The sequence below is a fragment of the Antennarius striatus genome, chromosome 17 (assembly GCF_040054535.1).
Source record: "Antennarius striatus isolate MH-2024 chromosome 17, ASM4005453v1, whole genome shotgun sequence".
Classification (NCBI taxonomy): Eukaryota; Metazoa; Chordata; class Actinopteri; order Lophiiformes; family Antennariidae; genus Antennarius; species Antennarius striatus.
The window spans coordinates 13,391,294-13,416,514 of record NC_090792.1 but is presented as its reverse complement, the minus strand read 5'-3'; the positions used below and the strand labels follow the sequence as shown (position 1 = coordinate 13,416,514).

General features: G+C 38.5%; 1 protein-coding gene across 1 annotated transcript in view; it reads right to left on the bottom strand.

Annotated features, from left to right (window-relative positions):
* LOC137611241 (brain-enriched guanylate kinase-associated protein) overlaps positions 1-21,152 on the bottom strand; it is a 28,531-nt gene extending 7,379 nt beyond the window's left edge. The window contains exons 1-6 of the mRNA XM_068339332.1: positions 21,145-21,152; positions 17,003-17,092; positions 14,983-15,144; positions 12,633-12,699; positions 2,313-2,420; positions 212-295 (exon numbers count right to left, since the gene is read on the bottom strand). Of these exons, the coding sequence (XP_068195433.1) occupies positions 212-295; positions 2,313-2,420; positions 12,633-12,699; positions 14,983-15,144; positions 17,003-17,092; positions 21,145-21,152 (519 nt within the window). The remainder of the gene's footprint in view (positions 1-211; positions 296-2,312; positions 2,421-12,632; positions 12,700-14,982; positions 15,145-17,002; positions 17,093-21,144) is intronic.
* Between the last annotated feature and the right edge of the window lie 4,069 nt (positions 21,153-25,221).

Here is a 25,221-nt window from a genome sequence, read left to right as displayed (position 1 = left end):
AATACAATCTTAGAATTGAACACTAAAACAGTTTTTATCTAAAAATGTAATTTAAATACAGTATATCACATTTTCCAATGCAAGTACTAAAGTATTTTGTCTGCAATAGGTATGTAGGTAGTCAGATAGTCCAAAGGGGCATATCACTTTATTGTAGCACAGCTTGGAGTAAACACAGTTCAGTGGTGGCAGCAGTGTTGGGGGAGCTCACCTCAGACATCTTATGAGCTCTGTGGTGAGACTTGGAGCACTGCAGCAGCTGGGCTGCCAGGTTGCAGTCTTTCCTGTAAAGGTCCTGTAAATAGGCAGAAAGATGTACAGCCAGTCAATTCGCATGACTTTTCTCTCTGAATGAGGTGTTATCTTCTGGTTGAAAAAAAGAAGAAGCTGGAGCGGAGTCCATTAGATTAAAAGGTTTTGATTGTGGTTCAGTTATTCTACGGTTATGACAACTGTTATGGCAGATATCATTATTGATTTATGATTTATGATTTATGTGACATCAAACCTAAAAAAATACATTGTAATGTGTGTAAAATATGTTTAATTATTAATTATCTACTGGTTGAACTAGTTTTATATTTGTGATAACCTTCACAGATCAGAATCATCCAGTTTAGGAAAGTCAGAGCATCATTGTATATCTCTATCTGTGCTATATTACAATAACTTATTCAAATTATGTTTACGTTTTGAGTCACATTGATTGATCTGCTGACTCAGTGGGTACTATGTGTTAATATTTGATGTGTTTCTGAATGTGTGTGTTTGCATGGAAGTGAATCTTGTTTAGTTCATTTTTTTGTACTTCCTTCTCAGTGAAATCCATCCACTCATGAAGGTCAGCTCTGCACTGGAGCCTCTCTCTGACTCATTCACACTATGACCCTGACAATACTTCCTTTAACATCAACCCCTTTTCCTTGACAGTTCAAACTCCCCTGTGACAACAGTGACAACTCTAGTTCTTTTCATGTTGTTGCCTGGGGGGACATTTTGTCATCCTGAGGGTTTTTTTGACCTTTGTGATGTCTTAGTTAACATAAGTTAGTGATGTCAGCTAACAGTGTTAATAGCACTTGTTAGACTTCATAATTAGGTCCCAACAAATTGTATATATTTCCAATTAGGCCCAAAAATGGCTTCTGTAAGTCTGTCTGCAGAATGTTTGTTTGTTGACATAATTATACAAAAAGTACTAATGCTTTTCTTTATCAATATGAGACAGGGCTTCTTCTTTTAATTTCAAATTACACCATCAATTCATATACAGTACAGCTTTTGGGAAGTGTGGGGAATTGAAATGGAAATCTAAGAAGAAGTGTGGGTCATTTTTGGCCTTGTCAGAGAAATACTTTCAGCGGAGTGCCATTCATATATTTTTCATGTCTCTCTCTCTTGTCATTAAACGTCACTGCACAAAGTTTAAGTAGTGACTTCAAACACTGACCCTTCATTTTTGTCTGCTCGTCTGTCCAGTAAGACATCCATTGTAATAACCTAGTAAACACTCAATTGTTACTGCTACCCAAGAATGCAAATGTAAAATATTTTATTCGTTATGACACATTTGTTCTTTTCAGGTCTCAGACATAATTTGTTTGAGAGGGTATTTATTTTTTTATCCCACGCTATAAGCATTAAGTTCAGAGCCTGGTGTCTGGAGGAAATCCCTCTCTCCTGCTGACTCTGATGGAACAAAATCTTCTCTCACTCAACTTTGACTCCAATCAGCCTGGCAGTATTTGGATGGGGATTGTTGAAATACTCTTTCGGTCACAAGTGCCTAAAATACCACTAGAATCACTTCAAAGAAAGTAAGGCACCCGATTGCTTCATGCTCGTGTGCTGAGAATTACCCAGCCCTGAGGATGGCCATTGATTTCAGTTTAATCACTATAAAACACCCAGTGGCTTTGACTTAATTCCTATATCAGCTGTGACTCCTTGAAGCGCAAATATCAAGGATGTTGCAGAAATAAAGTGGATATGAGACTTTTAGAAATGTGGAGTTCACAGAGAGCTGCCAGTTTGACAGGAGAGAATGTTTGCCTCGGGAAAATAAGTTTTCATTTCAGTTTCTCAAACCAACTGTTGTTTTGGCACCACCAAGTCTAGATTTCTGACCAGGCAAGGAAAGTAAGCACCTCAAAGGCCTGAATCAATTGTGGCCCTGATTGCCCCATTCTCCAGCTTCATTTGTGGTCCTGATTGGAAAATGTTATTTCTGTATGTTCTCAGCTGGATCTCATCAAATCAAAAGTTCAAATATTGTGCATTTATATTACATGACATGGCTCTTGGATACTCACATTGTCCTCTCTGAGTTTATTGATAGTTATCTTCGCCTCCATGAGATGGTTTTTGAGGACAATGATTTCCCGGCTGAGGGCTCTCTTTTCCTCCTCATGGTGGTGAGTCTGTAGTATAAAAGAAAAAAATCAAGAAAGGTGGAGAATAATCAGGAAATAACTAAAAGTATTACACATCAGACATTGAACATTAAGCAAAGATGGACAGTTTATAAAGGGCTAAAGGAAAAAGTTGAGAGAGCAAGTGAAAGATGAGGATATCAAAGTTGGAGGAGCAAGAGAATAAGAAAAAAACAAGATAGAAGATGGAAATAAAAAAGAAAGCAAGGCAGCCTTAAGTCACTGTCAGACTGAAGTCATTGCCAGAGGCAACTCTTAATTAAAAGAACATTACACTTGCCAGTACTCATATCAATTACCCTGGGTGTAAGGAAAAGATAAATGGAGGGGAGAGAGAGAGATGAGAGAGAAAAATAAAAGGGGGACAAATAAAAGACGATGTCAAAGAAATGCAAAATGACCCTGTTTAGATGAGGTCTTGGCCCTTACTAACAACACAGCCTAATGATGGGTATTTTTATCAGGCACTTTGTTTGTCTTTCTCTCTGGCTTCCTGTCTTTGGTCTCAACAACTTTTGGCCACACTTTTGAAATTAGACACACAAGTTGCCCCAGGAGGATTATAATCTGATGTTTTTTTGTGGGTCAGACATCTCATTTAGCATCCTTCAGCTAAACTTTTTACTGGCACATATGAAAATAATGAGACAACCATGCTCATCAAAAGAACAAACCATCACCATCTTCCACCAGCAGCTGTCGACTTATCTAATGACTGAAAACAGACTGTCATTGGAATCAACTGAGTCAATTAATTTCCAATGCTAGTGAAAAATTTGCTCTACATTCAGGTTGAGTTTTATTTCTTTAAGGGGCTTCAGAGTCAGATGGCCATTGCAATATTCTGGTGACTGTCTAGAATCTCACGTTTACATTTATGTCAGTCATATTAAAGGACATGCTAGACACTCCTGCCTTTAAAGCTACCATAGGTAACTTTTATAGAAAGAAATTAATATGTCATATTCTCTATCTATTATCTGTCTGCAGTATGTGTTTCTATCTAAACTACCACTACAGTAGTACATGAGTCAGAAAGACAAAAAAGGGTGATCCCTATTGTCCTTAATTCTATTTGATTGAAGTCATTATCCTAAACGACCAATTAGAATGAGGGGGAGGATCTGACAGTGTCAATCATGGGAGTGTGTGTGCTTGCAGGCAACTCAGTCTCACTTCGTCACGGACAGCTGCCTCAACTTTGGAGGGCTGGGACCCAGCATGGAGAGATAGGGTTGACTGACTTGGTTAATTTTATACAATAAAAAAAACCATGGGACCATTAAAACAGCATTATCTATTAATAATATATTGATATATTGCATATTTACTCCGCTATTCAAAAATACAGAATAGATAATTAAACCTGTGTTCTTTCTATTAAACACGTTCATTGTCTGGAATATTATTAGGACTATTTTATCAAATGTGCTGTGATATAATAATAATAATAATTATTATTATAAAGGATTCTGATTCTGATATGTTCTAAGAAGGTAACTCATTCATTGAGCTTATGCAGATTTGGAAATGGTATTCTTACATAGCACCTTTCTAGTGTCACTCAAAGAATTCTGCAACACAAGTCGACATTCACACAAACGTCTAACGCTTGCAACGTGTTTTATGCAAGGTAGCCGTTCACATAATCACTCACACACCAATGGGACTTGGAGCAACATTTCTATGTGCTGTGCAGGGGCTGGGCATTGAACTCCCAACCTTAAGAAAAGTGGACAACTGCTCCACCACAAAAGGCGAGAGAGATTTATCGTTTTAAGTGTTCTGTTCCACCTCCGTGTCACTGCAGATATTGTTGCAGCCTCCAGGGGGCAATAGTGAGCTCTGTCTTCATGAAGGGTCTCTCTCTCTCTCTCTCTCTCTCTCTCTCTCTCTCTCTCTCTCTCTCTCTCTCCTCTCTCTCTCTCCTCTCTCTCTCTCTCTCTCCTCTCTCTCTCTCTTCTCTCTCTCTCTCTCTCTCTCTCACACACACACACACACACACACACACACACACACACACACACACACACACACACACACACACACACACACACACACACACACACAGACTTGGTTAGTTTTTTATGAACATTACATAGTTACTCCTAACCTGTTTCAATTTTGTCCCCACTAGAGCAGGCTGTCCCCCATTTAACGGGTCTTTACGCTAAAATGTGTCCCTGAAAGTGACATACACACACAACACACACACACACACACACACACACACACACACACACACACACACACACACACACACACACACACACACACACACACACACACACACACACACACACACACACACACACACACACACACACACACACAAAGGATGACAAATGATACAGCTGTGAGCACTCAGTTGGCCTCCCACCCTTCTCTCTTGCAATCTTTTTATGACAGCAACTGTTTTGAAATAAAGGGGTGTAGATCCAATCTAATAGGTGGCAATTACTGTCAGTTTAAGCAACAGGCCAACATTGATATTTCAAATCCAATTCTGTTAGGCTCTCATTAATCTACTGCAGGGACAAGCAGCTCATTGGCATTTGTCATCATTACTCTGAATTTTTATTCATATTTTGTAATCATGTGGACAAGCACAATTATAATGTACTGTAGATGAGAACATAAAGTCATTTTTAAGCTACGTTTTAAGGTTGACATATGTTATTGTATTGCTTGCTTTTAATGTTTTATTTCCCTTCTAAATGCAAGAGTAATGTGAACTCTTCAAATAAATGTGAGCACTGTATGTTTTTCCTTGTCTGTTATAAATGCAGTCAGTTTTAAACAAATTTGTCTTTGGTGCTGTAACCAATACTTTCTATGCAAGAGGCGTGTGAAGCAATGGTTGAATAATTGCTCAGTTTCTTTGGTTCCAAAGTAAAAGAAACAAAGCAATATCACAGGTTAAAAATAATGGAGCCTGAGTACGAGTACAAAAATGTTAAAGGTGTGTCTGATCCAAATTCATAAATTCATGTATGAATATTCATTAATTTCTTAAATCTCTTTTATAACATGCTTTTTTATACTTGTGCAACAGAAGAATGAAAAGCTGTTTTAAAATGTTACACATCCTCAAAAATAATCTGCCACTTTTGCTCATTACCAGCTGCTGACTGTAACTATAACTTAAATATAGACAATCATCTGATGGGTCGTCTGATAGACAAGTAGTTGTAAACTAATTCTACCTGTTGACTGTAAAAAGCAGTCTTAATAGCCTCAATATGATGAGCATGATCTTGTTCCTTACTATGTAGCAGGGAATAAGTGTAATTTTTAATTAGGGCATTATAGCCTGTGGAAGACTAACAGCCATGCGCATTCCCCTTATCTCCTCCAGCCACACTGTGTCGGATACCCATGCTGTCACCGGGACTTATCTGTTGATGCTTCACATACAAGAGATCCAATTCAAAGGAAAATTAATATGCAAATATCTTGACCAAGCGGTTATTACTCCTCTATACAAAACAGGCCAGAGCCACAATTCCTGATTTTCTTTTTCTTTAGCATGAAATGTATGTAGACCTCCTCTAATAACTCAGGAAAAAGATGAACGTTTGAGCACACATTTAACTCCAGACTCAGCTAAGAAAGCATGAGTTCGCTATAATGCAACAAAATAAAATTTATGCAGGTTATCTCAATGATCATGAAAAGTGACAAATCTAAGGCTTCTCAAATTGTCTTACACATTTTTTCATAGTTTATCCAGAACAACATATGAAGTCAGAATCCCGTGAGAGGAAATTACTCAAAACTGTGTTTCACAAAGGAGAGCGTGAAAACTCTTTTTCAATGGAGACACCAAAGATAACCACCTATCCTTTAGACCTATAGTCTAACCCAGGATCGATTGTTATCAAACCCAGTTAGTTGTTTTGAATGATAATTTCCAGCAGTTCACCATAAAAATATACTAGAATAGCATAAAGCTGGTTTGTGACACACACATTAATCCATCACAATCAATGTCTGCTCCACTTATTTTGGCTCTTAATTTTAGTGTACAAAGTTACCTTATTGTTCCAGGTGTGAGCACAGATTTAGTCCTTTTCTTTAATGATGCACAGTAAGAAAAAGCACTTAATGTAAGAGCAACGCTGTTGGGAAATTAAATGTAGAAGACAGAAAATGAGCAAAAGTTGAATCTTTTTCTCATTTACTACCAGCAGCTAAACCACAAAGCCAACAATATATGGAAGGCACAACTTTACAACCCCGGCTTCGCTTAAAAGTGTTTAAAAATGGGCACAAACTATTAAGGCCCATTATTTAAGAACACGAAGTCATTCTCTTAAACTGTTTGAAACTTTATTTCTCAGTAAATGTTCGTCAAACACAACAGAATTTGCTGATGGACAGTTTTAGACACAAATTAAGACATTTTCATAAATTGTGGTTTGACCTACAATTAACTGGTGTTCATGCTCATGATGGAGAAACATGCCATTCAATGTTAGAGTGATGTGTTTTAAAGAGTTTTGACCCATGAAGCTACAGCACAGAGACGCTAAACGTTTATTAACTCATTGGTTTCATTTGCTGCTGCAGCAGCTTCAGGCATCCTTCCATGTCTGTACAGCACTCCTCAGAGCCCAATAGAAAGTAAAACAGAGGTAAGACATTTTGCCTTGCATGTCTAACATGTCTAAAGCACCAGTAATATGTGGACAGCTGGAACACTTTCTTTTTAAACACAGCGTGAAGTCCAATCTATTAAATTGAAAACTCTCAAACAAATATTTGATCTCTCTCATGGTAATATTCCCTGCTTGCTACTGCAGTATCACAGATTAACACAATTTACCAAGGGTGAATGTAAAATAATGGTGTGCTAGTCCTCTCTGCAGCCACACAAACAGAAACAAATCTCAGTTTTAAAATGTGTATTGAAATGAATGGGAACTGCTGTGAAGCAGGATTACAATCTAACAGGAGGTTAATATGTATTGTCAATGGTTGTGCATTACTATTACTAAAGAGCGCAAAGAGCAACAAGCGCTTGATAGATGACACAATATCAGGAGTTAAAACTTCTTGAATGATATTGGCATCATTATTAGTTAGATATTTAGTGGTTATCTCGAGGATCTAGCTTAGAATCTTTGGAACATATACAAGATTGGACACTCATAAATCCACACAGTTTTAGTTACAGTTTGATCTCAGCTGCTTGATTATTTCTTTACTCACAGTAAATTTTCCTGGTCCTATAGATGTAACAATTCCAGATCATCGGATCCATCATGTGACTTGGGTCCCGGTCAGATCAGTTTGATCTGACGCTACAGTAATCGCTTCACTGCTGGCTTTTGATGCCGCTTTACAAAGGGCAGAGACCAACATGTACCGAGCGAGACATTCATTCATAGACACAATGGGTATTTTTATACATGTTCCCGTTCAACATCCAACACTTTCCAAACTGTAAATAGATGATGAGCCACTACAGCATGTTCTGTTTGTTTATTCTTATGGGGATCTATGGCATAAAAAATGACAATAAATGGAACTATGTGGGTTCTGTGAATTCTTAGTTCATTAATCACAGGCTCACAGACTGTTATTGACCCAGACATGTTTATTTAGTCAAATCTTGATAGAATATCCATTCTAAGAGTTTTAGTCTGTTCTATTTATGGCACCAAGAGAACATTTCCCTGTTTTAGATTTAGATGTCTACCGCACAAACAATTACTGGTCTAATGTTTTGGTCTGATGATAAACTGATGTTACAGCAGCATGATAAACTATGCAGCTAAAACATATTGATTCTAAATCAAATAGTATTTGTTTATATAGTCTTGGCCAAGAAAGAACCAATCAGGAACCCGGGAGATTAGACTAAGCCTCTGTGTTTCACAAATAAACACATTAATTATTTAGATTGGTTACGACAGGCATAGATTCATACATCTGGAGAGCAAAGTGTAGCATACCAACAACCAAGGTGGGAACTAAACATCATTACTATTCTGGTGATTAAAGTGTCAGTTGCTAAATTATTTATTTAGCCACTAAATTTTGAACTGAAGGACAGAGCATTTTCAGAGAAAGTTTGAGCCCTCATTAAAACGTGGGTGAGCTTTTATTTAGTCTGCATATCCAGTAAACTGTTATCCTTAACATTTATCATGGTGATTATAAGAAGGCATCAGTTCATTTGTCTGACTTTTAGTAGAATTGGACAAAAACTACAGAAAGTAGTAGTTTTCATGAAATGTGGTTTGAAAGCTGAACATGTTACAGAAAACAATTCCTTGATATTTTGACCCGATTTACATCAAATGTACATCAAGAACATTTCTAGACAAAAAAACCAGATCAAGACTTATTTTTGCTTCTTCTTTACTTAAGGGATTACCCTAAAACTGTTTGGAAGGACTTGCCATGTACCATGGAAAAAATGATCAAATTCTGGAAAGTTAATCCAGAAAATGGGGGAAAATTTTGTTATTTCTGGAACAAATTAGCTTTAAATTTATAAATTTTTTTGACATTTTTTGACATCTGACAACTGTGTGGAAGTCTTACTATTTTGCCCTTACCTGCACCTTTTGAGAAGACGTTCAGCCATCAAATCTCACAGGTGTGTGTGTCTAATGCAATTTATTTATTAACAGGACAGCAAGCGTGTTATATCCAAACAATTTACTCTAGATACACAATTAGTCCCGTGTCATTGTGATTTATCCAGGTGTTAAGCTGTTTTTTGGGAAATAGTTTTATACCTGACTTTTCTACTTGACCTTGTCATTTCAGGTCTGTCTGAACTTTTAATTATGTGTCTGCCTTCATTGGAGCTATCTTTGTCATTGCCTTCCTGCCCAGACTGTCGTCTACAAAGGAAAATATCCCGCCCCTCATGAAATGTCATTGCATGACATGACATCAAGAGCAATAGCAATCCCAATGAGGCCTGCCCCTAGAAAAAAAATCCATTGCTGTCCTGCCAGGAAGACTGATTTGCTACACCAAAGCTCTGTGCTCAAAAGACAATCCCTTTGAAAAGCCAACACTTTTCAACATCATTTTCACATGACAATGCATTGATGTTTTTGTAATGTATGTGAGGGATAACCCAAAGACATACCAGGCCAGTCCATTCATAATTCATTCTATAACAAAAAAGTGGGATTGCAATGGAACATTGTAAATAAAAAGCAGCAAAAAACCCCAAAGCTACTGTAGATAGCTGTCTTCTCACGGTACGGTGCAAAATTCAGGTGCAAAATTCAAAAACTTGCTGTTAAGTGAACAAAAGCATAGGTACATAACCTCCATCTACAAGAAAACCACTATTATTCATTAGACTGTATCTTTTCCTACACACACCTGGCACATCCAAACTCAAACCAAAATGCAAAACACTTATTTTTACTTCAAGAAAAAAGTAAACATGTCACTTCAAGGCTTTAACCCATGGGTTTGTCTCTTACCGCTTTGAAATTTATTCTCATCTGAGAACAGCTTATCTAAAAAATGTCAAAGGATTCTAGCTTGCCTAACATCAGTGGTTTATTAGAAATAGACAAGAATGTAGAAGAAACTGTAAAAGTCAGTTGACTGTGTCCCTGTATTTAGTCAATAATGACTCTTTCCCATTAGTGTGTGTGGCACAGACAAGCCTTATGGATCAAATGTCTGGTATGATTATGTTCCATCTTAATCAACATACTGTAAGCCATAAAGACGGACTTCTCCATGGAGTTGGTTCGTCTTCTGGCTAATAAATTTTGAAGCAGAAACTGTGAGAGACAAAACGCTCAAGGAACCTCTCAACCATATGTAATTGGAAAGCTGCTGCTGAGGTGACCAGAACAGTACTTAGCTGTAATAGTTTTCTAACCGGGTTGCATGGCAGGTAAGACCAATTACTTTGGACATTGATTGCGCACCCTGTCTTTGATCATGTAATTGCTTTGAGAGAGATGAGAGCATTTCTGCCGCTAAACAGGTGGGCGCCAATCGATGATGGCCGATTCTTCATGTGTTGGACAGGACGCAGAGGGAGAGCAGAGAGAGTACTAAATGTCATCATCTCTACACAGTATGGTTGCACCAAATCGTTTCCAAAACATTTTTATGGGGATACACTTCTTATTAACAACAAACCATTGCAACCACCTGGATAATAAGAATTATGAATATAAATTTGTGCATAAATGTACTTTACCATCATTAATATTTGAGCATCACTTATTGTTTTGAAGAGCAAAACAGGTGGTTGACAGAAATTTGTATCACAACTTTTCACAACTTTGTTTAAGCACATGATATTCTGCTTAAAATAAAAATAAAAACCAAAGGAGGTGGAGTTAAGAAACTCATTGCTTTAATTCAATAATTCAAAAATCAGTATAACCACAAATATTTCAATATTTTACAAACAGGGCAAAACGTGTAGTTGGGATAGGAAAACAGGCTCTTATTTCTGATTTGCCAGCAAAAGAAACAGAGCATATAGTCTCCTTATAAACAAGACATGATAAGAGTGTTTGGGAATAAATGACATGCTCTCCATGTTTAAGCGCATCAGTGGTCATGTGGTCAATCTATCAATCAATCCATTTGCTGACTGCATCAGGTTTATTCCTCCTCAGATATCATTATTCACATGCACTCTTCCGATGCGTTCGGTCTGTTGAACAAGAGTAGGGTGCAGAGTCCATATCTGGTGCAGCATTCAGCCTAATGGACATGAATTAAACATATTATGCTTTCAAACTGGGGCGGCACAGTGGCACAGCGGGTAGCGCTGTCACCTCACAGCTGGAATGTTCTGGGTTCGACTCGTTTCTGTGTGGAGTTTTTATGTTCACCCCATGTCTGTGTGGCTTTTTTCCATGTTCTCCGGCTTCTTTCCACCTTCAAAAACATGCACTTCGGGTGAATTGATCATTCCAAATTTTCCGTAGGTGTGAGCGGTTGTTTGTTTTTGAATGTGCACTGGCGTCACGCCCGGAGTATCCCTTGCCTCTCACATGTACAGTATGTCTGCTGGCATAGGCTCCAGCAACCTTCGTGACCCGCAAAAGCAGAAGTTGTGGATAAGATGAATAAATGAATGTTGTAAAACTAAGAGATTCCAGAGGAAAAAATTGAAAGTGAGTTAAAATACTTCCTAAAATTTCACTGCTACAGCGCTTAATCTGCACGACTGCAGATTAATCTGCATTTGAGATCTGTCCTTTCAAGCTAGTCTTCAAATATAACCAGTTCTAAACACTTTTTCTTTTATTAAACCATGATTTGTTCGTGGAATAAATTATGGATCTGAGGAAATCATAGCTGTAAAGACAGCTGGTGTCATCAAACAATGAAAAAGTTTCTTAAAGAAGTAAATTGTCCTATATAAAACTAGCACTGATTTTATAATAGTCTTTATGTTCTCATTTAACACACAGTGTTTGTGTGTGTGTGTGTGTGTGTGTGTGTGTGTGTGTGTGTGTGTGTGTGTGTGTGTGTGTGTGTGTGTGTGTGTGTGTGTGTGTGTGTGTGTGTGTGTGTGTGTGTAGGTTACATTGCTGATCCCCAGCACCTTCATACATTTTTTATGAGAGGTTAGTGAGAACTCTGTAGCCCCTACTGACAATATTAGAATTCCACCCGTGTTGGTAATATCAAAACAAACAATCCCTGTGGTCAGGGAATGTGGAAACGCAGGCTGAAAATGTAGTCACACAGAGGTGAAGTCTATACAAGCAACTGGTGGCCTGCCTGATGGCTGGAAGAGATGGAGTGATGTCTGTTTTTATCTTTGATCCCGACTGCGTGTTGTGGAGAAGTTGAAATACCAGAGAAAGATACAAACTCTTTTGAAAAGAAATGCTCAGTATACTATTCCTAAGTAAAATGCATCAGTATTGTAAGTGAAATGTGCACACACACCCTCAGAATACCTGGTCATTACTGTAAACTACCTTACGCCTTATGTGACATCGGGTAATACGTTTTTTTCACTATTTGATCATCATTCAAGTTGTTTATTGCAACTCTTTGCCATGTCACAGACAAATGACACTGTTACCACAATAATGGATATTTAGATGCTCCTCAAAGACTTCTTGCATCTGAATTTTAGGTTACATGATAATTAAAGTTGAGCTGCATGTTTTTCTTTGAAACCGAGATGAATCTGAGACAGAAACTGAAAACTACTAAGCAGGTGTATATTACCGTTCTGTGCATCTTGTCCTTCAAATCCTGGTTGATCCTCTGAAGAGCTGCATAGCTACTCTGGATCCTAAAAGGAGAGACAAGAACTATGATCTGTTAAAAATTCAGATCACAAAACACAATGGCCAAAGAATGTCTGATATTATACAGTAAGTCACAATAGTCGTGACAAAGATTTGAAGATCATTCTAAAGCAAAGTTAAAAGGATTAATGACGTGTTTACCACCCAAAGTGGAAGATTTGTATTTATACCATGGGGGCCATGGTATAATGATTGACAACCTCTATCCTCTCTGACTGCAGGTGAAATTTGACACGGCAGCATTTTCTCCCTTTAAAGACCCTCTTTGTGTCGTGCCTCCTCATTCCCTCCCATCACCGCTGCTCTTTGGCAGACCTTCCAGTCCATTAGTGGGCAGGAGAGAGCAGGGTACTACTCTATATTCGTTAACTTGTTCCTGGTGTTTAATAACGTCACCTCTGAGTTCAGTATCACATCCACACATTACCTCTTGGGCCTCAGATTGTTGGTAAACCAGCATTTATGGCACCATTAAGTTGAGAGATATGGAGAGTGCTGGCAGTAGAGGCAGAAAGCAGAGACAAATCAGAAAGACCTACTATCATTAGGACTTGAAAGAGATTTGAGCCAGGATCAGTGGCACTGGAGGAGAGTGGTTTACTGATTAATGAAGAACAAACTGGTCATTATAAGGAGCATCTTGTTATTTCCCATCTGAGAGGACCATATAAACTGAGTCTGTTCGTCTACCAGATGGGTCAAGTTAAGACAAGTTGGTTGGGATTGGGTTCTGCTGAACAGAGTAAAAAAACAACAACAAAAAAACAAAAAAGATGCCGGCTATTACACTCAAGTTTTCTGACAGAAACAAGCACCAAGAAAAAATATTTACATATTAGTAGCATTTGTCTATACACCATGGCTACAGTGTGGTCATATGTTGCAGATATTTGAAGATAAACTTTTTCCTTAAAAAATAAATGTAGGAAGTCCACGATGACTTTTGGATCCACATGCATGACTTGAAAAGCAATCTTCTGGGTGAAAGTCATTAGAAAGGTTCACATTATAGTTACCCATACTAATGACTGAGTCTACAGGTACATCTACACTGTAAAACCTGGTGAGGCTAACTTTATCAGTCTCAGATTTTTCAAATTAATAACAAAAGACATTTTTGTTAAGTTATTTAACTTGTAATTTAGTAAAAGTGGAATTACACCACTTTGAAATTATATAATATTACCATGGTAATATATTGAGTTGAATGTGAAATATTTTTTTTACAGCAAGTATAAACGTATATCTATGAAGCTTGTCAAATCAATATGATACTTTCCAAGTAAATACAGTATATTACCATCACCAATTTTATGGACTGTAAAAATGAACACAGAAAAATATCATAAAATATGTAAGAAGACATAAAATCTTGTTCTTATTGGTGTCAATTTATATAAGTCTCCAGAAAGACCCTGCACTGTTGGCCTTTCCTGTTTAGGATCCATACATAACTTCACTCTTCCAGCAGCGGAGAAATAACAGGAAACCAGGCTTGTCTCAGTCTGGAGAGGCTACAGTATTTATTAACTGACTCTGTAGCCCAGACTGTGCGTTTCCTACCAGACTGACAACTTGCTGCTACTCTTTTTTTCAACTTGGATTCACTCCGCGCTCTCTCACTCACCCAGCCACACACTGACCACCACAGACGGTATAATATAAACTGACTTCTTGGAAATGCGAATCCAATCCAAGATGCCTTCAACCTAGATTCTTTCTAACAGCCGGTAATAATGACTCAGTGGTTTCAAAAAGTAAAAAGAAGTAAAACTGTCTTGAAGCTTGATTTATCACATCAATAAACAGTTTTATAAAGAGTTCATGATCTTAATAACTATTTATTAGTCTTCCACAATACAACATAATGTTGATTTGGTAAATTATTGTCCCATTAAGAGCAACATTTAAGTCTTAAACAGTCAATCAAGGTATAATTTCCTTAATTTTCCAGGGTAATATATTGTTTAACCATTCAAGAAAAAAACAACAACCCATGCCATCACAGCCCCAGTGTAACAGCTGTAAACATACAGCTGCTTTTAGATCTGTTGGGATGACAGATCTCATGACGTAGTCTGTTTCACATACTGCATACTAGAGAAAGTGAAAAGAAATTCACACGATGTCACAGCAGGCCTATATTTGCTGCTGGTGGGTAAGTGACAGTTCATGCATACATAAAGAGTCCCATACAGCTACTGAGTCAGGCCCATGTACACCCCCCCCCAACACACACACACACACACACACACACTAATACACACCTGCGTAGCTTCTCCGTAAATTTCTCCAGCTCCTCCTGAGCCCGGCGCAGTTCCGTCTCCAGGTACTGCCGAGTGGAATCAAACTCCGTTTCCACCATCTCTAGTTTGTGAGTTGTATACGACAGGCGCTTACGGAGGTCATCTTTGTGGTCATGGAAAGAACTGAACATGAAGTAGAGAGAGAGAGTTCAAGAACACACAATCCCGACACCGACACACATTTATCACCGTCAACAATTGCCAGTTTCATGTAACAAAACAGGGAAAAGACATAGACAGAAGACAGAAAGACAGAAGGAAACAGAAAGAGAGTGCAAAAACTCGTAAGTACAAGGACGGTTTTATGGATGGATGGAAGGATGGATGGATGGATGAATGGATGGATACATCATATTCTTGGGATTAACAGATATGGGAAAGGAGCTTCCATTGGAGTAAAGGTGGATACCATTACAGCCCCCCCACACACACACCTCCCCTCTACTGACTGACTGTCTGGTCTTCTTGGCTCCGGAACAAGACTCTGGGTGATTCATAGAAAACACAGAAGGAGGGGTGTAGCTTTGTGTGCAAGCTTTAATGGAGGCTGAAAAGCCATGAGAGAAAGAGAGAGTGAATGAGAGACAGAATTGCATTGTTTCAGCACCACCACCATCAACGGCATCAACCTACCAGACAGAGGGGAATATTTCAGTTGTGTGTTTGATGCAGGTTTGAGTGTGGGGGATGAAAACAGTGACAAGACCGACTGAGGTAATAGATGTGGTAATGGAAGGCTAGAGATGGGGAGCAGGGCAGTGTGCGCTCCGGGGGATTTAGCATTTTGCCAGACTGATGGATACTTGGCTCACAGAGAGATTTGATGGCTCAGTGCAGCTAACAAGCAGGCGCAATGAGTTCACCTCCAAGTTCACCTCGGCACAGAGCCTCAATTACGAAGCTGGCGGTAAGGGAGAAAATCCACTGTGTATTCTTCAGAAAGACTTATAGACTGTGTTATGTCAATATCTGGGTGGAGCACTGGTGGTTCAACATCTCTTCTAATTAAGCCTCTATCAAGAAATAACTATACAAAGCAAAAATAGACTCATAAATATAGCAGATAAACATCCAGTTTTGTGCAAATGCAGGACTAGAAGAATAGCTTGAAAAACACGCTTGATTTTCTTCTTGATAACGTACCATTCTTTCTTTCAGCGATGAAAAACTTTCTGTGTACAGCTCCGTTTAGATGGTTTTTTGACAAGGGAAGAAAATGTACTGGTTGCTAGCCTAGTCTAGCATTATCAGCTGTATCCAAACTAGAGAAATTTTGAGTAACATATCTAAAGCTGTGCAAAATATAGATGTGCATTTAAAATTTTATGGAGGGGGATTTGAGAGGAAGCAGTGAATGAGTGCAGGGACTGAAAATTTAATCATGCGCTTGCTACTCAAATTTTGCAAGCTGTACTACATAGCCAGATACTGTTGAGATATTTTAGACAGATGAATGATCTGGTGCAAAGATAATAATAATTAAAAAAAAGCATGTGTCCCAAAACTCTTCCTGGAACAGATAGACAGACGAACTGATAGAGAGGTTATTGATCCAACATGCTGCGTCTACCTGGTACTACAACAAAACAAAATCTTCACAACATCTTCACCGTCCAACAGCTGCAAGCAAAGTTGTCAAATCACATGGCAAGGAGCCAGAAAGCTGTGTGAAAATTGCCTGGGGCTGTTATCAATGTGTGATGCCAGTTTAATTAACTCTGATCCAACACACAAGAATTATTTTTATTTTAAGTACTGTTTCTTTTCAGTGTCCAAATGCATTGCCTCAGATATCTGCTGATAGATGACAAGAGATGAATATGAAGGTGATAGGAATGAACAGATGCCACATTGTGTTTCAATGACTTTTTAATTGGTATGACCTTCCATTGACAATCCATTTCTAATAGTCAACATGAATGGATTCCCCAATAATGACTCTGATATTTAGAATTCATTCCTCCAGACTGACTCATCTTACCTTCTTTTGGGATGTTTGCAACCATTTCTCTGTGTTTTGAGGGCAGTTTTGCCAATATATATTTTTTTCATAGTTTTCTCTCTGCTTTCTCTCTCATGTGTGTATAGTTGATGCCACTGCTGCTGCCTCTGCTGCTGATGCTGATGCTGCTGGTGGTGGTGATGGTAAACCAAATGCTGTAGCCAAGTTTGAACTCTAACCACAGCGAACAGTCAAAGCTCTAAGTCTTGCCTGGGGAGGCAGATAGGAGTTGGCTATCTGTGATGACCCTGGCAAGAGAGCAGAAAAAAACAGCTTTGAAGTCCCATAGATTTAGCAGCACATTTAGTCCATTTGACTCCAGAGAAAAACAGAGATGTTGTGCGTATTCAGAAAATCCGACAGTTGGCTGATGAAGCAGAACCTGGAGGATCAGTCTGATAAGGTCAGTTAAGAACCTTAAATGTAATGCCTTTAATTATTGCACCTCTGCTTCCAATGAATCATTCTTTAATCAAAATTACAAGATTTTTTAAAAAATATAACCACAACTTGTAAACACTGTGAAACATAATTCTATTTCTATCATCTGCAAAATATTTTTCATCATTTGCTCTTTTTGCTCTTTTTGTTGGGGAAAAACGAATGCCCCCACCACAAACTGCAGGGCCCTATGTAATAGTGAGTTATTGAGCAGCTGACCAAGGAGGTTATTCCTCAATAAATCAGTGGTGTGACGTATGTGTGTGTGTGTGTGTGTGTGTGTGTGTGTGTGTGTGTGTGTGTGTGTGTGTGTGTGTGTGTGTGTGTGTGTGTGAGTGTGTGTGTGTGTGTGTGTGTGTGTGTGTGTGTGTGTGTGTGTTTCCATTGCAATCCCCAGTCACTGCTCTGTGGTGCTGTGGCACGAATAGACCTCTCCTGCACGGTTGGAGTTCAATAACCAATAGTTAGCAAACATGAAATGCCAGAAAAAAAACCTTTGCAGCTGCACAAGTGTACTAAATATTTGATTTTTAGAAATGGAAGATGTATTAAGAGAAAAACAATTTACCAGAGCCCACCCATAGCTTAGTCCGTGAAGCTCTGATTTCTCCTGATGTGCACCAGGTAGTAGTAACTGCAACGATGTTCAAGAAATTGGAGTCTTTTTATGGACCTAAAATTGCTCATACGCTCTGACATTAGCTTTAAAGGTTAGCATGATCAGCTTAGCCTGCTGCAGTGACATAATACTTCTACCACCAGGGACTGTTTCATTAGCTAATAGCATTTTGGGTGGGGGGGTTACGATTTATGTTTAGCCCATTCATAACCAACTCAAACACTATGCAGTGTTTCTATTTTACGTGCAAGCCCATAATCCCTAAAAGGAAGGGGGTGTGACATTAAAAATAAAACAATAATCTGATTTTACCTTTTACCTTATCATACTTAGAATATAAACTAGCTAACTACACTTTCATACAGGAACGAGGATCATTCTTCATTTTGATTTTACTGACATAGTTTTAGTCAGTATAAGTGTGAATGGTTCTGTCTTTCTATGAGGCCCTGCAATGAAGTAGCAACTTGTTCAGGTTGTACCCCACCTCCTGCCCAAAGTCAGCTGTGTTAGGCTCCAGTCCATCCCCATCTGCAGACACTCAATGAATGAATTAAGCATGTATGCAGCCTTCCTATATTTATACCTGGACTGCGGGACTGTTTTTTTTGGGGTTTTTTTTACAAAACAATCCATCTAAATTCCATCAAAGTCTTTGCCAAATGAGTTCACATTGTGCTTTAGCAAAAACAATGACATTTCTGTATGTTTAGTAATATTATAATTTTTAATCTTGAGAGACGTGCGATAAACTGGCGACCTATCCAGAGTGTACCTGGATTAGAGGCTGAAGAACAGACGATTATCTCACCTTCAGGAAAATGAATGAATGAATGAATGAATGAAATCTTAGAGTTACATGTTTTAAAACAAAAATGTCTCGGGAGGGCTGATGTGGACACAATCAATATATTCTTCTCCTCAACAACCAAACATTAATGTCAACAGAAGTAGAAACAGGGATGTGTCAGTAACATAACTTATCAGTTACCACAGAGTGGCAGGGTAGTGGTAAAAAGGAAGAACTCACAGTTGGTCGCTTGCAGACATTTCTAATGGCAACACTACTTATTGTTTTCAATCTCCCTTCAACATTGGCTCAAGAAACAAAAGTGTTTTCCAGAAGCAATGTTGCTATGACCATTTTCTTATCTCCGAGTAGCAAACATTGGGAGAGAGAGAGAGAGAAAATCATTGCTAAATTGATAAATTTGGTTGTATAGGATCTGTGCACACAAACATACACACCAGTCTCAGTATTGCATATGAAGTACTGCACCCTCAATGTATCACAACACCTCCCCCAGGGGGATAGGTGGCGGGTCTTGATGCCTGCGGTGTTATCTCACAAGGTGAACACTATCCATAGGAAGGAACAAATGCAAGCCCTCAGAACACCTTGTGGTCGTCTCACTACTGCTTTTACACTGACAGAAAACTCAAAATAGCAAAAGACATGTAAATAAAGCGCACTTTATTCTCTAAAGCAGTCTATGAGTCTACTGTGTGAATGGATACAAAAGTCAACTCTGACTGAAAAACTTTCCCCATTTGTTACAACTTGACATAAGGATCAGACAATGCAGACTACAGGAGTACACCAAATTCTTATTGTAATGCTGCAGACTGTAACCTACTTCAGGACTTTACACCCACCACCTTGCCTATATACCCTCTCTTTTATGAGAATGACTCCAACGGTGGTTAAAGGAGAAAACTAGACAGCACTCAGAGAGTGTAAAAGCTGTACCAAGAAGGTCATAGTCCCCATATTGTCACTGCACCGAAAAGCAATTGTCCCATGATAGTTTGCCCTGCACAATGTGGCTTGTTGACCATGAAAAGCCAGCCCTCGAAATTTCTATGTAATTTACACATAATCAATGATTGTTCCTGTCCCAAATATGAAGAGCAATGTACTAACCTCTCCAAATAATTTCAAAATGCTTTTGAATGCTTTGGGTTATGTTGCTGACACAGAGGCAGAAAGACAGACAGACACTTGTGCAACTCAAAAAGACAAGATTCACAAAGCCTAAAAGCCAAAAGAGACCAAACACTTGTGGCGTTATTTTCTAATTTAGATTTTTTTCCCCCCTTGGTACAGCATGATCTACCACAGTGGTTGAAGTGTCGTGTATTTCTCCTGATGCAAGACTTAAGAAATTCGAGTCTCTTGTGCATGCTCCACAACCGGCAGCCAGAAAAACAACTCTGGAGTAAGTCACCAGAGCAATAACGTTGACTAGTCAACACACGTTGCTGCCTGAAGACAAGAGCGGCCACTGAGGAGATGATTCCCACGTAATGTTTATCTCTTCTTTGGCTTCTATCTACATATCAAAAGAGATTCAACCCTAAGTGGGTAAGAGGGAAAAACGAGTTGTCCTTAAAGTATTAAGACTTACAGACAACTCTATCATCTCACAATGAACCTTAAGGGTCAGTTTAATTTGAATTTAAATGCAATATAAATGTCAACATTCGAATAGATTAACTGTGACAAGGGGAAAAATCAGAAGTTTGATGTACGGTAACAGACTTGACACTCTATTCTCTCATTCTTCAATTATTCAGTTAATACACTATTAACCATAATTCTGTTTTTCAATACAAAAAGCTCCTGGGGATAAATTAATCGATTGTGAACACTTTCCCCCGTTGTGCCATGATTTCTCAAACTCTCTCCGGCGCCTTCATCCTTGGCATTTTGCTAATTGCCAGTCATTCATTTACATGAGATAAATTTTGCGCATTTGTTCACAAAACAATCTTTAGAAGAAACAGCAAGAATGCAATTGATTCTGACAATCTGCGATCATGTTTTGCCCTATTCCTGATTACTTGATACCCCATCAGTAAGTCACAGCAGGAGTCCTTTTCAAGGGAAGTTCCACACAGCACTATGAATTTGTGTGAAGTTAAAGGGATGAGTTTTTTCCTCTTTTTTCAAGCCAATCATGGGGTTTTAAAGCCAGATGTATCATATTTGATACACTTGGTCTTTCAGCATTTTGATACTTCTACATCATATAGTTGACCCCCCCCCCCAAAAAAAAACCCCCTCATGTATAGAATTAGACATGCACATCTGCATTTTCTGGATATAGCCATAATTCTATACATTTTAGTATATATTTTTTTGAAAAATCTGTCAGAATGTTCCATTATACCTTTATGCTTCAGGCTTTAAAGGGTGAAAAGAAATTTTGGACTTACAGTCTCTAACTTTAAAATATGATTTGATTAACAGCTCAATTGGGGTTATTTTCGTGAAGCACGAAGGTTTAATGGAAACTCTGGGTATTCTAAATGAAATGAGGGAAACCCAGGTTTTCTGGTTTAACAAAGGGGCTAACGTAACCCGGAGTCAGAGAAGTAACCCTAACCTGTTTCACAAAGCGATGTGCGGATAAAATAGTAAATGAATGAATGAACAGATCTGATTAGCTTGGAAAGTGGACCCCTTATATTAGCCTCAGGAAATATTTGACGACATTTTAAACACAGGACAGGGCTCTGCATTTCATCCCTAGTCCAATACAATGAAAGCAAGGATCGTAAATATTAAAGGAATGGTTACAGTAATGTAATAAAAGCTAATGCAGTTATGTTTAAAGACATACTACTTTCAGAAGTATTGCTGGAGTTGAAATTTGCTAATGGAATAACATATTATTAAAATTTTCATTTCTTTATTTGACAGTAAGTGAGTAAAATCACATCACAGTGCATTAACGCTAAGCGCCATAAAACTATTTTGCCTCAGTGGAAAATCTTAAACTTGCGGTAGACTGAGCTAAACTATGAAAAAAGCTTTAGGAGGGCCACTGTGCTGCAAATGACATCTGTCAGAAACATACACACAGTAGCACAGCTGGAAGTCCAGAAATACCAATCAAATAATATTATAATGAAATTGTCTTGACAGGGCTCGAAATTAAATTTTTTTCTTGGTAGCACTGGTGCTCCCAAATGTAGAAGTTAGTAGCACCAGCAAAGACTTTAGGTGCACCTACCCAAAAGCAAGGCAGTGATGGAGTGATAGAGACCATCTCCGTTCCTCCTCTCTCCCTCCCCCAGGAGAGCAGCCGCAGCAGCGCTCTCATCGTTTCCTGGCAGGAGCGCAGGAGCGTGGTCTCACAAAAAAAGGCGCACCAGATTTTTTTCCCCTAGTCGCACCGGTGCTCCCAAATGTATCTAATAGTCTCACTGATAAAAATTTGGGCGCATATGCAACCAAAATGGGCACAATTTCGAGCCCTGCTTGATACATGAACCCTTGAATTTTTCCCAAGACCAAAGTGACGGACGTTTTATGAGAAAGTTATGAAGGAGTAGACTGGCTTCTGACTGCTTAAATATAAATATTGAGAAGTGACTATCAAGACGTTTATGTAAATTAAAAATATATATATCAAAGGTTATTTGTAAATCTCAATTTTCACACATAATCAGCAGTCTTAATCTCTTTTAAATTTGTTGGTCATAATTTGAATGCATGTAATTTTTTCCCAAGTATAAATTGTCCAGTGTGTAGATAAATTGACACTCAGTAACGTGCCGTATAAGAATAAAAATAAGGTATCTCTTTACATTACAAGTTTATTTTCTGTAAATATGGCTGTGCAGCTTGTGTTCAGTTAGGCCTGCCTCAGTTGCCTGCAAATTCGTCTAGTTGTTGCACAAAAAGTCACCACCCACTCAGCAATTTTGGCCAGAGGTTGTAACGCTAATCTCAACTCCTCTCTGTGCTGCTCAAAAATTTTGTTAAAGATGCTTTGACATCTGCAGAGGATCGACAACCCTTCGGGGTGTGTCTTGTCTGTGAAAAAAACTTTTCCAGCATTATTTCTGGGCAATAACATTCTCAATGTAATGGGCATTAGAATGATCAGGTCAGCTAAAGTTCAAATCAACTATAATTCTAAAGCGTTTTCCTTTCTCGTCCAGAAAAACGATGCCAGCCCTCCTTAATTTAATTCCTTCTTAGCCAAGGGCACAATTGTGAAATTGTCTTGAATGTTGGCTCCTGCTTTTACAACAACTGCCTGGTAGTAAAAACAAAGGTGAAATTAATAATCTGGATAAACATTTTCTATTTCACATTGAATTTATCAACAAAATGTTTTCTCTGTGTTTCTGTCTCTTACCTGAGACTACAGACAATAATATTGTAGCTCAGGAGTTAAACAGAGCTGCAAGCCACCAGTCCACCAGTTGCTATCTCAAAGAGGAGACCTAAAACAAAGTATTTCTCAGCATCTCTTGATTCTCTCCCTGGAAACAACACAAAATCTTTTCATAATGCTAATGCCACACTGCACAGAAATGCATTAAACAGCTAAAAAGCCACATTTTCTTGATCTTGGCCATTCGGAGATGCTCATAGACAGTAACAAGAACAAAGCGGGGGCGATGACTGTTGGAGTTGCATGGCCATAGCGATGCTGTTTGGCGAGGGATGCGGCAGAAAAAAGAACTACAGTTTTCGGATATGGCGGCATGCGGTTGTCCGTATCTCCGAATGTTAGTATCTTGAGGACTGTCTTGTATTTAAAATTTCATATTTTCTTTTTCCTAATGTTGCATTTCAATAAATGCTCTTACCTTTCCATGTATTTTTAACCCAGTATGGGACACTCGTTGATATTACTTCGAAATTCAAAAATTAAACCATAGATTTTTACTGGAGGACACAACGAAACTTCAGTTTTGTTGTAAAATTTAAAAGAAATTTCAGTGTCATGTAGAAACTCAAGTTACTCACTCAGTCACTTGCCTGTTGGCTCTTCAATAGCAATCATGCTGATGTGGGTCTGCCCTTTACTTTCTCCTGATTGAACTATCTCAACAACCATTAGAATGATTGCTTTGCCCATTTGAACCCATATTATTTTCCCCTGAAGATTAATTGTGATTTAATGATTTTAGATTAAGTAATCCCTTAAACTGGGTACACTGATTTTTAAATTTGGTTTCACCATGCACGTAAGGAGACACCCCAGCAATGATCTTCTCTTGAATTTCAAACATGCATACACTACAAGTTTCAAAAGTAATGGGGCAACACAGACTGTGATGATTATTGTGTTGATTAATAATTCAACAGTAATCCACTCAGTTGACACAACATTATTGTCCCTCCTTTAGTTGATGCTACAGATTCTTAGGAGACATGGATTAATGGATGTGCAATGCTAACGTGCAAGGCTAAAGCTCAGGACATGAAACCATGCCTCACAGAACTGCTCGCATGGCTGTATAGTCTCGAAAAAGGGCTTGAACATTTAAATATGGAATGCATATGGAATATCTTATCCTCTATTTGTATCTGAACTCTCATTGGGATGATGTTTTTGTGGTGGTAACACAGATGACTGACGTATAAAATGCATATCAAATTTAACGTGCAGTAACAAATATTGATCACATTATCACAGTCAGAGCTGATATCATGCAAATGTCCTGTAAATATAAATTAAAATTCATGTTGTACTAAATCTCCTCTTAGCCCTGCTTTTGGTCTCCACCAATCAATGAAGAAAATATCAAGCCCTTGTTCACCAGGTAGTCTCTCTCTCTCTCTGTTGTTTGTTGCTCTACATGTAGGGTATAGTTGGTTTTGACATTTTCTTTGCCGAGCACAGATTAACACAAGAAACAACTGTGGAGAAGATGAATTAAAACAGCTAAGTTGTGGGCCAGAAAAACAACAATGTGCTGAAAGATCCTACAAATCTCTACAATGCTGAAGGGAGCTGCAGAGCTTGACGGTGATTCTCTGTAGCTCTGTTACAATGAATGACTCTTGTCCCGTATGAGAATCTGTGTGATCGATTGTTAATATGAATATATTGATGTAGCTTTAAGGTAGCTAAGAAAATGACTAAATACGAATTCAAAGATAAAGCAGCATCTGTTGTATGGTGAAGCACACTGTGAAGCACAAAAAGCTACAAGGGCCATGGCAATTAAATTGCGTCTTTGAAGAAAGCATCCTGCGCTTTTAACCTTCGAGCCTTTTCTTTTATCATCTGAGCCCAGATTGGGCATAGACCCCACCATGCTGCAGGAGGCTTCCACGGGCGGGTGTGCATGTAGGTTGAACTCATAGCAGCAAGCACAGTCAGTCATC